The following is a 16377-nucleotide window of genomic DNA, read 5'->3' as shown; positions in this document are numbered from 1 at the left end:
CATGCACAATTCTTACTCTGTCTTGCTCTTTCTCTCTCTTATGCACACAGAAACAGGAAAGTATGAAAACATGCTTACCTCCTGTGGTTTTATGAGTTTGCTTAAAACCAGCATGACTTACACCTACAATACCACCATGATTTCTACTCTAATTCCCTCAGTGTCAGCTTTCCTAATTTTTCTACTCTCTCTCTAAACTCAACTTTTTGTGCTCTCTTTTTTTATTCTTTCCTAATGAACTCTTTCACCTTGTCTGAATGTCCTCCTGATCACAAGTTCATATTTTGGCTCCAAAAACCTTTTCCCCCTCCTAACCATGACGGTTGGCACATTAGTCTGACACATGTACAGTATGTTTGTTGATCTGTGTTTTAATGGGCTGAATCCACATGTGCACATGAAAACCCTTTGGGTGCGAAGCTGGCAAAATTACGAGCATTTTTTTAAGAGGTTATATTATTTTAAGATAAAGCAGACATGAGGAGCCCCTAATGTGCCTCATCCAGTATCTTGGAAACCATGTCAATATTGACCATGTTCACTGTGGTCACTGACTATTAATAGCAGAAACCCATGCTATATAAGGTTGTACAATTGGTTTGCTTTTGGTTTGGCCAGCTTTTATATTAGAATATCAATTATAGGTCTTTCTTGCCAAATATGCAACTCTCAGCTGCTACTACTACTACTACAGTTTTCCTAGATAGAGGACCAACGTGTGTGTGTGTGTGTGTGTGTGTGTGTGTGTACGTGTACGTGCGTGTGTGTGTGTACGTGCGCATGCATGTTTACACAGTGTGCAGCTGCCAGGAGCTGCAGCTTTCCAACAGTGTGAGGGGGGTAGACAGAGAAAAAGAAGTAAAAGACAAGCAAACTTCTGTAGCTCCATCCTCCCATGGCCAAAGCTAGCAGAGCAAGGCTCCTACTAGTCAGATTATATGATTCCAATAAAGAAGACGACTGTGTTTTTTGGGGAGGTGGTCTCAAATCTGGGAGTTTGGTTCAGCTGCTGAAGAGCATATTTGTATCACTCTGCCAGGAGAAGTGGGACATATCTTTTTGCCTTTAGTAGAATATCAGTGGTTGGTGGAGTTGGATTGTCATTATTTTAGAGGCTGCACTATTGTTCTAAAAGAGGTCACTGGATATACTTGGGTTCTGTTGGGTTGGCTACATGTGAAGGTACAGTATGGTCTCTCTAAAAAGCTTTTCTGTCAAATTAGACTTTTCTAAATGTTGTCTATTTGGGGGGCCTGGTGGATCAGTGGTAGACCATGGGGTCGGAATGCAAAAGCAACGGGTTTGAATCCCACCCCAATCAGCCACGTCCCTGCATGCGACACAAAACTCATGCCGTGCGGAACACGTTCTGCTGTGGTGACCCCTAAAGTCACAAGACGAAAACTGTTGATCTAAATGATGTCTAATTACAAAAAAAGAATGAGAAATGCATTTGGTGTAACGGTACTTTCTGTCTAAAACAGTCTTAGAGCTGCCATTTTGAATGGGTATTACATAATATATATTTTTTGTCATCCCCTTTGGTACATTGGATGAAATTTTTTGGTTTTGTGTGTGTGTGTGTGTGTGTGTGTGTGTTTAAGAAGGACCTCTGAGGTCACTATTAGCTGGGAAATAGCCAATGTGAAATAGATATGATGTCTTGGGAGCACACAGAGTTATAGCCTCAAAAACCCTAATGTCATGTAAAATAACTCTTTTAGCTGCATATTTTAGAGATAGATTTATTAAGTTAATAGATGTATTAGTATGAACTTGATTAAAAATGATCAGAAACTGTTTGTATTAAATGTAATCTGGGATTATGTTATGTTATGTCACTATTCAGTGGTCATCAGTAGTGGCTATAATTTGTCGCTCTCAGGTGGTGGAATATTATTATTTTTTGTTTTATTTAAAGAATTAAACAGCAGCACTAATTGAGGAAAAAGTCAGATAGTCAGATTGACATGATTTGACAAATGATGCAAACTAAACCAATGACTGAAATTAATACATTTTAATTAGGTGGTGTTCTGTGTTGTTTCTACAGCTTATTCTACTGTAAAATCTAATTTCAATGCTGATATTGTTATGCCGATTTGAGTGAATGTGTCTTGTGATGGAAAAGACGTGGACAGGTGCAAGGATATGCACACACACACGATAGGAGACAACAGAACAGGAGGGCAATGATGTTACCAGAAATAGCTCACACCCTTGTTAAGAAAAGACATGTAAGACAGTGTGTGGAGAGGGTGCACGTTGAATACTTGAACCCTTCAGTTTTCTGTTTTGTCAAACTGTCATCTTTTCAGCCGCGGCCTCTTCCTCTGGGAATCGCGATTTGGTTTAGCAAGCAGTTTTCCCAGGGAAAAAGTCAGAGTGAGTAATTTTAGCGAGTTAATTTTGTGTGGTATCTTTAACTACATTAGACCTAAAGAATCTTGAGTTAGGGGCGTGGGAATTTGTAAAACCTCAAAGTGAGGTTCGCTTTTTTCAGTAAGTACTTAAATTGCTGCCACATACATCATTTCAGCAGTAATAGAGGTAGTAATAGTGAATGTTGAAACTGAACTTTTTTTTTAAGGATATAACATTATAACAACTGACCATTCCAGCACTACTGAAAGTTGGTGAGAGACCTTTCAAAGTTTGTTTTTGGTTTTAAGAAGCTGAAATTCAAAGTAATGACAGTGGCTTATCTGTTTCTGTAGTAAGAGGATTGACTTAATCATTTGGAGGGAAAAAAAGGAATAGTTTTTATTTTGTTTGTCTTTCCACTGTAGTTTCCTCTGGACTGTGCGAGGAATACTCTGTATGCCTGAGTTTGTGTGATAATGAAACTTGGAAACATGGAACAATGCGTGTGGGTTCATGGTGCTTTTCATTTTTCTAGTAGGAGGTTAAAAAATCCGTAGGAAGTGTTTCCTCTTGCACCATTGTAGCACATTTTGTAGCTGGTTCACTTTAGCCTTTGTACTAAAGAACAATGGGATTTCAAATACTAGTAGTGTGTATTACTCTTTCTTTGCTTCTCGCCTACAGTATAAGCTTTGCTTTTTGCTGCTTCCCTAGATTAAATGAGATAAAGTTCAATAGAAAAACACTAGTACTCTTGCAGTGTTGTGTCATTTTGGTTTTCCCCTTGTTTCCAGCACTATATTAGAGGAAGAGAAGGTCCAGCAGAAAGAGAGGAACAGAATGGAGATGAGGAGGCAGGTCACCGTTTCTTGGGACGCTGGAGGGTCTGATGAGGCACCACCCAAAGTAAGATACTACTACAGCACACGTGCTTGTGTCTCTTTCTTGTTGGTGTGGTTTTGTTCAAGAGAAATGGGTAATGTCAAGTCTTTTTATTTGTTTAGGTAGCACATTGACTGTTTTCTCATGCATTCACTCACAGCCTCTCTGATATGGTTTCATGTGGTTTGTGATATATTTACAGTATATCTACTTTTTTAGGTCTGTATTTAATATGAAAACAGTTAAATTAATGTCTTAAGTGCACAAGATTCATCTGTTAACTATTGATTCATTTTTTCACAATATGTACCAGCTAGACAGTTTGAACATGCACTGTATTACTGGTGCATGTTCAATGTTGACTCAGTGAAATTATAGCTGAAACCATGCGAGGGTTTCTCATTATAAGGTTTTAGGAGTTGATTCCAGGCTTTTTTTACAAGAAATATCAGATGTGCGTAGTTAAGTCCCATATCATGTGAAAATTAAAAGCTCTTCAAATGCAAAAAATATGCAATAATTATTGATTCTTTTTGCATTATTGAATGTTGTAACATACAGTAAGCTGCTCCATTCATAATGTTCATTACACAACTTCTTGAACCCCACCCTCATCTTCTCTAGTAACATAGTCCCCAGCTTGTTACCCCAGCTGCTGGTTCACCATCACCCCCAGCCCTGCTGTTAGCATATGTTAACTGCTTCTTTTGGTGACAGCCATGTGTTTTGAACAATAGTTTACAATATTGGGAAGTTAGATTTTAAAGGCTTCAGTGATGAAGTTGCCTTTCCAAAACATTTTGTCACAAACATAAATGAATGCCTCATTATTAATTTAATCTGACGGGAATAATCATTCAGAATGTTGTTTTGGGAGGAAACAGTCTGTTCACTAATAGTTCAGCCAAGGCTAAATAGTAAAAATTTCTGTCTGTGCTCTGGTTCATCCCCGCCTCTTAACACCCTTCTGCTACATGTCTCTATCTTGTTTGTTTACTTCATTTGTCCCTCCCCTACTTTGTTCTTCTGTTTGCAGCTGGCTGTGTCCCCTCCCTGCAGCCCACCTTCAGTCTGAAGTGTCTTTCCCCTCTCTCCTCACTACCATTGCCATCAAAACCAGAGCTTTGCTTCACAGATTTCCCTCTGTTTTGCAAACCTTCATCCTTTGTCTACCAAAACCTTTTACCTGTCAAATATCCCACTCTACCTATCATCTCTACAATTTCCCCATCACTTTTCCTCTTCTCCCACTCATCAGGCTAAGTCACTCTCTCTGAAATGCATCACCTACATTGATTGCTCTTTTCCTCAGTACAACACTAAGTTAAATCCTGAAACCAAATCTCATCCCAGCCTGTCCACGCAGTCTGAAACAAACCTCTTTTCTGCACCTCACAATAATTCAGATATCCTGTGCAATAGCAGCTGCCGCACCAAGGTAAATGCCCCTTCTACATCCAGCCTAAGTCTAATTCTAATTTTAAAATCCTGGACTTGACCAGATTTTACCCAGACTGCCAAGCTAATCCCAACAGCCCACTGCTATTTGAGTCTAACCCCCAGTCCCACCCCTTGCTGTGCAGTCATGTGGGAGGCCTCCACTGGTCTCTCCTGCCTCCCTCGTTTATTCACACACAGAGTCCTCTCAGTTCCCTCTGCCTGTACTCCATCACTAACCTTTAGCCAGCCAGCCAAATACCAAACCTCCCTGTAACTACGCACACAACTTTTCCCATCAACTTCTCTGAACCATGTCCAGACCATTGAAGGCAGGTTGTTTGCTACCACCCTAAAGATGTTTAAAAAACAAACCCATGTGTCTGTTTTTTATGGAGGTTGTGGAGCTTTTAATTTGTCATTGAGACCATAAAAATCTTGAACATTGGTGTTTAAACCAATGGTGTTAAGACTTTTATTAATATAATTTGACATTAGTTTTTTAATGTACCTAAAATTGTATTATCATTATTATTATTATTATTATTATTATTATTATTATTATTATTATTATTATTATTATTATTATTATTATGCTAAACTCAAAATTGATTTGATCAAAATTGATCAACACTGGTTTGGGAAAATAAACACTGCTCTCACATTTTTACAGAGAAATTGTGCCACCAATGGAAATTTTTGGTTGAATTCCTCATAAACTAATTTAAAAAATACATATAATTTTCAGGCCTTTTATTTTCTGCTACTTATGTTAATTTAATTCACTTTACTCGCAACCACATTATTATTTTTACCTTAATGTCCATTACATGACAACCATAGTTGACATAAGCGCAATATGATTTAATTAGATACTTTGATTAATGCCATGCAGTTTTAGTGAAATTCAGAATAGGTGAGAATGGAACGATGGTTGGAGTAAGGGTTTGATCCTCTTGCAGAGCTGTAACACCACCCTATTTCAGGGAATATATTCAAAATATGCAGTGTGGTTGAAATATATATGGATGGCATTGATGATGGAAAAACAATTCAATGTTAGGTGCAAAAGGATTTTCACCAACATAATAATTCAGCTAGTAGCCTAAACCCAACATAATAATAATTAACATTCGGCTAGTAAGAAGTAATAAAGGTTTATATAAAAAATGTTACAGCAAAATAATAAAAATCATGTCAGTCTAGCTGAATGTGTAACTCTGAATGTGAATGTGAGTTGTGTACCTCTTTTTTTTTTGGCATTTCAAAACAAGTGGATTCAACCTTTGGCACAAATTATGCTATGGGACCACTACTCACATGCAGAAAACATAAAAAAAAAAAACTTAAAAAGAACTATAAAATAAACTCATGGCCTCTTCCCTACTGCCTTTGCCAGTAGATGTGATGTCTTGGCATATCTGTTGATGGTAACTGCTACTGCTGCATTTACTTGTTTTGCCTGCAAATGGCACAACAGCAACAGAAATTTAAACTCAACTGTTTGATTGTTTATTCTTAATTGTGTCTTCATTCAAAACTCTCCAGATATAAACGTCCACTTTCTGTCATATCCTGTTGTGACAGTCCTGCCTTATTAGCGACAGTCTCTCAGGCTGTTGTCCCTGTGTTTATCTTTCTATTTTTAAACTGGATATTCCCAGAAAAACGTCACTCTTCATGTATTGACTACTACAGGGTTGTGAATCTGTTTAAAACCGATTTGTACCATACTATAATTTTGCTCTCATGTAGAATGTGTGGAAGTGTGGCATTTCACATTTGAGCATGTTCACAAACATGCTGAATGTTTCTGTCTGTTGTCTGATTGTGTCTGACAGTTTGAAGTTCCTTTTTTTGTCTTGTCTTGAGTTTCTTTGTCTTCTCTGCTTTTCCCTCCATTCCTACTTTTTCCTTTTTTTTTCTTGTCTCCCTCTGTCTTCCCCTCCCATATTCCTTTGCTGTCTGTTTCTCTCCCTGTTTGTCCTTATGTCTGTCTTGCTGTCGGAGGTGTGGTCCAGAGAAAGCTACTGTGAGAGACTGTGGAAGGTAGAGGTTATAACAATGTTGTGTGCCAGAAATGAGGTCTGTGTTCAAATCAATAAGAAAAATGGCTTCAGTCATTCTAAATGGGGGAAAACTGTTCATCAACTTCTAACAACTTCATTTCAACCAACAACCAGAAACCAGAAGAAACAAGGCTGTGGGTTCACCAAGCACTTCTGCTTTTAGCTACATGTACAAAGAATAGAAAATAATAGAATAGAGCTGTGCATTTGACTCACTGTTCTCTACTATAAGATGACATGGATTAGAGAGAATTACATGCCTCACAACAGGAGATGGCCCACTTGTTATGCATATTTTACACTTCTGTCTTTCATTCGGTCAGCAGGAGTACATCCTTATTTACAATTTGGAAGAAATGCCTTACAGTGAAGTCTTTGGTGAACATGCAACGTAACACACTATTTTACACATGTGTATCACACATCGGCCTAGAGATTTCAGGGATTAGTAGCCTGGTAATATTTCTTTGATTATGCCAGTGATCCAAGGATGTTGTGTTTGTAACACAGGGACAGTGGTTAGTGCTGGTTTAACTAACAGCTTGCTGGACTTGCAGCCCAGTGGGTGTACCCTGTTTTCAGTGACAGCTAACCCAGCCACACAAACAGCTCCTGGTGGTTTGTGTGTGGATGATTGAATGCCCAGTGTCCCCTGATTTCAACATTTATTTTTTAGAAAAAGATGAACAAGCATCATCGTAGCATAATTCTCTGTCTTTCTGTATTTCTCCCTCTATTCTTCCTCCCTCTTTTCCCTTTCTCCTCGTCTCTCGATTTCTGCCTGTAGCCGAGTAGACCAGGCTATCCCAGTCCTCGATCCAGTGAAGGTTTTTACCCCAGTCCCCAGCATCCTGGACACTACCAGGTGTGTAGACAAACTCCACAGACTATACTAACCTAGTGTTTTTTGCTGTTGTTTAGTTTTGGTAAATAGTTAATTCTATTATAATTCTAACTACATAATTTACTTTTAAATAATATTCCATCAGCAGTATAAAATGTAGGTATGCAAAGACATAAGCAAAAAAATCAAACCAGAACTTTAATAACAGCCTAATGTTGTAACTTTGTACCCCCAGATGGCAGGGTACCCCGGACCCCACACGCTCCCCTCTGTGCCCAGTGCCCTGTACCCACCACAGGCAGCAATGCTGGATACACACCACGCACACACACACCCACGTCATCACATCCACACACACTCGCACGCACAGCACCTTCCCCAGCCTCATGGACAGGACATGGCACTATGGGGCTCTGCAATGGAGGTAAGAAAGTAATTTAGCAGTCAAACACACACATGCACACACGGGTAAACCATGAATAAATGTGTACAAAAAAGTAACACCTCCATTAGTCCATTCAACAAATTTACAACACAGCAATTCATTGACATCCATTATTTTTAGTGTGTGTCCGTAACCTGAGTTCAGTCTTTCATCAGTCAATTGTGTCAGTCTTCATGTTCCTTGTATGGGTTTCTCTTCATCTGTGCTTCTGTGTTTGTGTCTATGTCTATGTTGGTGTGCAAATCTCTTGCTTGCCTCGTCCTTTGTTGCATGTTTGTCTGTGCTTGTGTGTGTATGTGTGTGTAGGATAGGACAGTAGACATGCAGCAGTGTGTAGGCCAGCAGTGCCTGTTAATGGAGGAACAGCTGATGATACAACAACAGCAGATGGAGGAGGATCAGAGGTGGCTGGAACAGGAGGAAAGGCTGCTGGTAACACACACTATACACACATTGGGGAATACACACGTGCACTATTAATATGTCCACAGTGTGAAAGGTGTAACAGTAGATTACATTTGACTCTCTTACCAGCTTTCTTCTTTAATTAAGGCAAAAGCAACATTTTAAATTTGTGTATAGACATATGGTGTTACTGTAAGTTAAAAATAAAGTTGTTTATAATATTTACAACTGCTTGAAATAAAATAGCCTAAACCTGAAACATAAATGGTAAAAGGTAAATAGTCATGCACTTATATAGAGCTTTTCTGCATATTGATACTCAAAGCACTTTACACTGCTTCTCATTCACACTCACAATAACACTCACACACCGATGGGGGAGCTGCTGTGCAGCTGGCCAACGCTCACCCGGAGAAACTAAGTTGGTGTTCAGTGTCTTGCGCATGGACACTTCGACATGTGACGGGAGGAGCCAGGGATCTAACCAGCAACTAGGGGAATGGTGGATGACCGAAAAGTAGAATATAAAGAAACAGCTACATGTTTTACCTGAAGTAATTTTTTTGTGTGATGTTGTGCATGGTAGAGTGTGTTTATCGCTACCTGTAACAAAGCCGTCTCATTGAACTGCCATCCTTTACTCGTGTTTTTTTAGTTCCAAGATGCATGTTTTTTTTTTTTTTGTTGTGTTTTTGTGAAACCTGTCACATTCTTATTCCTACACTGCACATTTAATATGAGCCAACCATACACAGAATGTTCTTTTCATTAATTAGATACAAGCTAAAATATAGCGCATCTTAGAGCTGTATTTGTGTGATATACCTATTACATTTTCTAACACTATGGGATACTTTTTTGGGAGAGGTGCTGTCAAAGTATCCCATGATTAGAACTCATAGAGCATCTCACTGGCAGCAATCCAAGCATTTAAACAATTTCTGCTTGACTAGTGGGGTTTGCAGCTTATTATTTATTATAATTTTATAGGGATGATTGGTTGGAGTACTGTGCAAAATAAACATTTTTGATGTCCCTGAAAACAGACAGTTCATTGTGAGGGTTGCTAGTAATAGAGAACCAAGATTAGGAATTTAGTGTTCATTGTGACGACATAACTTTCTCACGAACAGGGTTTTTATAGTGAACGAATGTATATATGTAATATATTGTATAGGAAGAGAAGAGGGAAGAACACATTGTTGAGGACGCATATTTCTGTGAATACTGATTGAAAGAGTTTTCTGGGGTTTTTTCTAAACATTTTTTAGTGTTTGTGTGAGAGAGAGAGAGAGAGAGAAAGTTTGTAGGCAGGTGTGGCCTGTGTGAATTCCAGGCTAATGATAGGCTTAGACAATCTGACAGCCCAGTCAACAGTCTGTCTTTGACCCACAACCACAAACTGAGAACACACAAGTTTACTAAAAAGCTGGAGAGGTAGGGGTGTGTGTGTGTGTGTGTGTCTGTGTGTTGTAGGCTGGCTGTTTTTATAACACTGTCACTTTAGGGAGGGGCAAGAAAAAAAAGGGGGAAAAGGAGGGGAAAGAAAGAAGGTTTTGGGAAAGAAGGGTAGGCATGCTCACATACTGACAGCTCGTTGGCAGCAAGCTTCCCTCTTCCTCCTTTTCTTTCCCTCTCTGTGCGTCAGAGTTACATATAAGTGTGCTGGAGGCAGGACTCTGGAGTCGGATCTGAATTCTCATCTTGATGGAACAGTTGACACAAATGTAGATAGACATAGATACAGGTTATCAGCAGGACAAATATACAGTCAGTAAAAACTACAGTAAGATGAGGAGATAACAGAGACACAACTTCTCAAACAACCTGGACGCAAAAAATCTCATCAACGGTGTTGATTAATTCAATGGCAATGCTGGTCTTCAAGTCCTGTCTTGGAAAACTGGTAGGTGAGGACAGGTGTGTGAGACAGTAGTTAGAGGCTGTACACGGTGTGGGAAGGTTTAATTGGTTCTATATGAAGAGGTGTTTCTGTGTAGCTTCATTGTGGTTTTGCTTATGAGGGGGAGGGCATTTTTGTGATTCAACAGCTAAGTTCTTAGGTTGGAAAATGTTTATTCCTGTTTTGAAGGAAAACAATGTGTTTTTTGGTGAGCGTCTCTGTTTAGATTCTTCACTAGGACCTGAGATTGAACTTTATCTGGAAAGTTGGAGACACTCATTTACGATTGACGAGGGTTTCCTATTGTCATGTCTTCCTCAAATTTATGTTTTTGATGTCTTATTTTAATCCAAAAATGTTTTTTGAATCAGTACATCTACAGGGTAAAGGGTTGAATTCGCACCGTATGGACCAACAGATTGAGCTGAGAGCATTCTACAATAGCGAATTTCTTTTAGAAAATATCCCAGGAATCACAATGCAGTACCACCTGTCAACTCACAAACAGAAAAGCTGTATGACTTCACTTGGACAGAATGATTGTGAATATTTTGCATAACTGTGAATACAGAAGTTTTAATCTGTCTTAGTAAATCACTGAATGACTGCACACTGAAAGAAAAACAAAACAAAACAAAAAACATATGGTTGACTATTGTATGTCTTTGTTATTCTTTTTTAGAAACCGGACACCCGAAGTTCGAGAGGGAGTCTGGATAGAGAAGAAGGTGGACTCCAGCCACCAGTAAGTTCACTTTTCTGGTTTCTGTCCTGTAGGCTCTTTTTTGTTTTCTTAATGAACTTTGACTTGTATTGTATTTGACCTAATGCACCTTATCACATCAATCTCCACCCTCTAAGTAAAACAAATATATTTCAGAATTTTAAGCAAGAAGATTGTATGATAAAGATACATTTTTATGCCTGTCCACATCCTGCCTAGGCTCACTGCAATTGGCTGCAGCATGTGTTTGTTTTGATTGGAGCTGTCAGGATTGATTCAGGGACAGGAAGTGACCTTTTGGGGGTGGGGTCAGCAAAGAGGGGTCAATGAATTCCCACATCAATAGTTATTAATAGGAAACTGTTGCCAGGATACAAGTAGCCATCTTTGCTCATCTGTGTGTCCCAGCATTTTTCTTAGTAAGTCAGCAGGGTGGCAGTCTGTAGTTTACTGGTCTCTGCCCAGATCTGTCCATATGTAATTACAACATTACAGGAAAATATGGTGGATTTTGGTCTTCTAGAAAGTTGTGGGCTCTCAGTTGCACACTTAGGATTAAGCAGTATGTATTTAGAATTGTATTGTTTATTGCTGTTTATTTGATGAAAAAAATAATTTTAGGAAATTGTCAGAGGCATCATGTGACATGTTGGAGATCAAATCATTGCAATGAGTCTGAGGATTATTAGATTAAAGGTTTTAAATGAATTAGAGGCAGACCTTGTTCTATGAATATGTATTAACAGACTGCAGTGTCAGCATTTGTAAAACCAAATTTCTTGACTTTTACATTTGTGATCACTTAAGCGAGTGAAACCACATAGTTTTTAGAATGATTTGCACCCTGAAAGATGCACATGTAGCAAAACATGCTGGGGGTTCAAGGCTGTTATACATATATACATGTACTGTATCTTTGAGCACAGGTAGTATTGAAAGGTACAGTAGCTCGTAATGTTATTTATTTATGCTAACTAGAAATTGGAGTCATTATTTTCATTTATCTGTCTGTGATTTTTTTGTCCTGAAGTTAAATGATGTAGTTTATCATAATTTGTGTGAAACTTCATCCCAAAGCTGAAATGGTAAGGAGCTGAACACTGTTGCATGTTGATGTCCCTGATGCCAGCAGACGTTTTTTGTAGCAGTCTACATTTGCCATGAGCAACACAGATATTTCTGTCTCTGTAATTCGTTGCTCTGCTTGTCCTCCTCCTCCCATTGAATGGCTGTGGTTTGTGGTGGGAAAATCTCCCTCGTTTGTGTATGTAAAATGCTGTAGCAGAGTATTTTGAGTGTTGGTGGTTGTCGGACCATAAGACTGTAATGACACACACAAGTGTTGGAAGCCCACTGTACTGTTTTCCCACACAGAGAAAAAAAATGATGCAGTAATAATGCAACAAAATAATTACGGGATGAAACATGCTTGGCACCTCTAAAGAGTTTGTGGCATTGCTTTGTAATTTGACAACTTTGAGCATAAGGACATGACACAAGATTTTTTTTCTGGTTTTAAAAGGATAGCACTAACAAAGAAAATGTTTTTTTATTTATTTATTTTTTGTTATCCCTGTGTAGCCAGATATAATACTTTTGTTATCCTAACCAATACAGTGTTAAGACCACACACCACTGTAAAGAGAAATAGTTTCTCGACTACACATTTGTCAGAATCAAATAGTGGGTTTTGCCTGCAAATTTCTAATTTCTTGTGAAGTTATAGTTTCAATGTGCACTAGCTAACCCAATGTTTTGTTGTTGTGTTTATTTGTGCAGACAGGAAACCAGCACATATACCAGCCTGTTGGCAAACCAGGTAATAGGCAGGCCTGTAACCCTCTGTAATTGCAGTCACACAACCGCTATTGTTTGATTCTCTCTTTTTCTGTGTCTCTTAATCTCCATAACTGTGTAGTTGACACATAAACCACTGGTCTTTCCTTTCTGTGCCTCCTTGTGTCTCCAGCCTCTCTGTCTGTTGCACAATGGTTTGCGTGTCCGTTTATGTGTCATTCTGCCTGCAGACATTATTGTCTGTTGCCACAATATGACAGATCTGATAATTAACTCTGCAGCCTGCTGACCTGCAAGTGAGCAGTCCAACCTCTGTTTATATGGACTCCAAAAGCATGTCAGGCTTGATATGTTGTGTGTTCATAGCATGTGTATAAGCAGCTGAGCACAGACAAAATAGAAAATCATTCAGCTTTAAATATTTTTACAGTTGAAAGATTAAAGATTTCTTTTTGTATTAATCTGGTTCTTTCCCGTCTCTCATAACTACCTTTTTGCTTTAGCACATGGTAATAGAACTGAAGCATTTAGTCAATTACTCAATAAATCAGTCTACTGATCTATGTGAACTACCAGAGCTACTGATGAATATAAAAGTACAATATGTCCTCTTGTATTAGACCGTGAAACTGTGAGGAGACTAATTTTCACCTTTATTTGTTTCCTGCAGAGCATGCAGCGCCCCCAAAGAAACCCCCTCGACCCGGGGCTCAGAGCCAAGTGGGCGGCCTGGCCTGCTTAAACACTGGAGAGAGTTACAACGATGGAGTCAAGGTAGACACACATGCAGAGTGTCAAAGAGAAGTGGAAACTAATAGATTAATGAAATCAGTCATACCTTTTAACACTCACAGCCTACAAATAAGTATCCCACAAGACATATTGTTAAAAACATAAACACATGCAAATACCGAAGCGAGCAGCACATACAGTACATATGATTGTACCATTTACTAGATATACACAGTGCATGTTTTTAATGCTTAGAGCATTAATATTTTCCTTTTATCTTCTTTTCTTTTGGCTGCCCCCTCTCTCCCTCCTCCTGCACTCTGCCTTACTGTTGACCCTAGCCCTGGCGGGTAAGCAGCACACTGTCTGTGTGTGTTTACTGTGCGTCTTGTCTCCACGTTGATCAGTTCTTGATTTATTCAGTCCCTTCTTCCATCTGCTTCTTGATTTCTTAATCCACCACATCAAATCCCTGTAGATTCCCGTCAGAATTCTTATTCTATACAGACTTGTAATTATTTGACCTATAATTTTATTCTCAAAAATCCTGAAGTACAGAAGACATTTTAAAGATTTCTATGGTAGAGTGAAAACCTTTCTTAGAACTTGGGCAAGTGGATGTATCTTATTCTATATTTGATAAACTCCTCTCTTTTCCTTCAGTCATGGCTTTTTTTTCTTCCAATGGTGGAGGTGTCCGTATGTTATACACACAGTAAAGCTCTTTTTTTTTTTTATTTTGACTTGACAAAAAACACTTTTTCCAACTTAATTTATAATTACTTTTTTTTTTACATAAATATTCTTAGGTAATGATAAACAATTGTGGCAGGCCATTACATGTTCAAGTGTCCAAGCCGTAATATTTTGATATTAATGGTAACTGTAACCGATTACACAAAAGCAATTTACTGGACGGGATGGAGTGAATTGTGATTCAAGTTAACCAAGATGAAGTCAAAATGTGCTCAGCTACATAGGATTTGATCTTATACATTAATACATGAATAAATGCAAGGTGAAGCAATCATATTTACAATGTGAAAGTAAACAATAGGCAGTGGTCAGGTGACCTCAAAGAGAAAAGCACGAGAAGTCCATAGATGATGATGTTTACGATTTTTTGTTTATGGAATAATGTGTTTTAAACTGCAACTCCTGCTTTATCATGGTCAATGCATTTAGTTTTTCCCGTGTGACACTGCCATCTTGTGGCTAGAGTACAGAACTACTTTGAATGGCTTTGGTTTCCCAAATTGGCTTTTTGTTTTTGTAAAGTCAAGTTAAAAATCCATAACATACTGATTTATTACATCATTGCATCATTTAAAAAATCAATTTCTTACTTATTAAACTACTTATATATTATCACTTTATAGTAATTCTAAGGTTATCTAATTACAAATACTGTGTATTACGTTTTCAATTTCTATGTAGTAGAAAAAAATAACTTACATTCTTTGTAAACTAAAATTACTCTGTCATTGTTGTTTCATCAATTTTGCATTTTAACCAGATTTGCAACTGGGGGATGATACATGCACTTGTCTGTAAGCATACAGTATTTGTATAGGCAACGGTGTTAATTTTTTTTTTGTTTTTTGGAGTTTCATTGTTTTCACTTGGCTCCACCACAAGTCCTCACACAGCTCCTCTGTTACTCCTTTTATGGAACACTAAAAAAATATTTTTTTTTAATTATGTATTTTTATTTTGTGGCCATGGATTAGCTGCAGCCCCAGGAGATAAGCCCACCACCCACTGCCAACCTGGATCGCTCTAATGACAAGGTGTATGAGAACGTGACAGGATTGGTCAAAGCTGTGATCGAGATGTCAAGCAAGATCCAACCAGCTCCTCCTGAAGAATATGTTCCCATGGTCAAGGTAACACAGGCTTAAGACTGTACTACAAACTACCAACTGTGTCCTAAAAACTTGGAAGCATTAGCTTACACTCTCTAATCTTAGGATGTTACATTATTTGGCAACAACTTTATGTGAATTAATTATTGAAGTTTGTTTTTATTTCACATAATTTTTTGCAGTACTGAAAAGTGAAGTCAGTGTTTTTGTGTTTCAGGATGTGGGTCTGGCCCTGAGGACGTTACTGGCCACCGTGGATGAGACTCTGCCACAACTTCCAGCCAGTACACACAGAGAGGTACAAAAACTGCACTCTTACGAACACCGTGCTGCGTGTATTTATAATACATCATGAGTTGTGTGGAACTACTTTTATAAATTTGTTATCATTAAATGTTGTTAAGGACTTTGTGTGTCTTATTTGTGCTGGCTTGTATTTTATGTCAGGTTGATGTTTACTGCTCTTGTGTTCTTGAGCAGATTGAGATGGCACAAAAGCTGTTAAACTCTGATTTGGCAGAGCTGATTGGGAAGATGAAGTTAGCCCAACAGTATGTGATGACGAGGTGAGCACACACACCATGGAAAGAAAAGTGGAAATTTCTAGTGACTTGGATGGATAAAGTCGTGCAACTTAATTTTTTTTTTCTATATCTGTGGAAAGATGATATAAAACGTAAAATGATATTCACACCATATAGTCCTAGAACTAGCTAAAGGGAACCCAAATAAAGATCCATCCATCCATCCTTTATCTTTAACCGCTTATCCTGTTAGAGCCATGGGGGTGTGGAGCCTACTACCCTGGACAGGTCATCAGTCTATCTCAGGGCCAACATAAAGAGACTTACACAGGTCCTACAGGTGATATAGAGTCAACAGTTAACTGGAGAACCCAGGGGAACCCCAC

The 16377-nt window shown here is 38.5% G+C and overlaps 1 protein-coding gene across 10 annotated transcripts in view; it reads left to right on the top strand.

Moving 5' to 3' along the window:
• Nucleotides 1-16377, top strand: part of LOC137130130 (focal adhesion kinase 1-like) — a 53366-nt gene that overhangs the window by 33498 nt on the left and 3491 nt on the right. For 7 of the 10 annotated variants that reach the window (XM_067509894.1, XM_067509893.1, XM_067509887.1 and 4 more), the window contains 10 exons: nucleotides 3159-3270; nucleotides 7540-7617; nucleotides 7832-8020; nucleotides 8348-8473; nucleotides 11032-11094; nucleotides 12853-12892; nucleotides 13541-13644; nucleotides 15333-15488; nucleotides 15685-15765; nucleotides 15948-16033. In XM_067509894.1, coding sequence (XP_067365995.1) covers nucleotides 3159-3270; nucleotides 7540-7617; nucleotides 7832-8020; nucleotides 8348-8473; nucleotides 11032-11094; nucleotides 12853-12892; nucleotides 13541-13644; nucleotides 15333-15488; nucleotides 15685-15765; nucleotides 15948-16033 — 1035 coding nt within the window. Of the gene's footprint in view, nucleotides 1-937; nucleotides 1183-3158; nucleotides 3271-7539; nucleotides 7618-7831; nucleotides 8021-8347; nucleotides 8474-11031; nucleotides 11095-12852; nucleotides 12893-13540; nucleotides 13645-15332; nucleotides 15489-15684; nucleotides 15766-15947; nucleotides 16034-16377 lie in introns of those variants that run through there. The other 3 variants (XM_067509896.1, XM_067509888.1, XM_067509895.1) reach the window with 3 other exon arrangements.

The sequence above is a fragment of the Channa argus genome, chromosome 7 (assembly GCF_033026475.1).
Source record: "Channa argus isolate prfri chromosome 7, Channa argus male v1.0, whole genome shotgun sequence".
Lineage (NCBI taxonomy): Eukaryota > Metazoa > Chordata > Actinopteri > Anabantiformes > Channidae > Channa > Channa argus.
The sequence above is the reverse complement of the archived record's forward strand: the minus strand, read 5'-3'. Positions and strand labels throughout refer to the sequence as shown.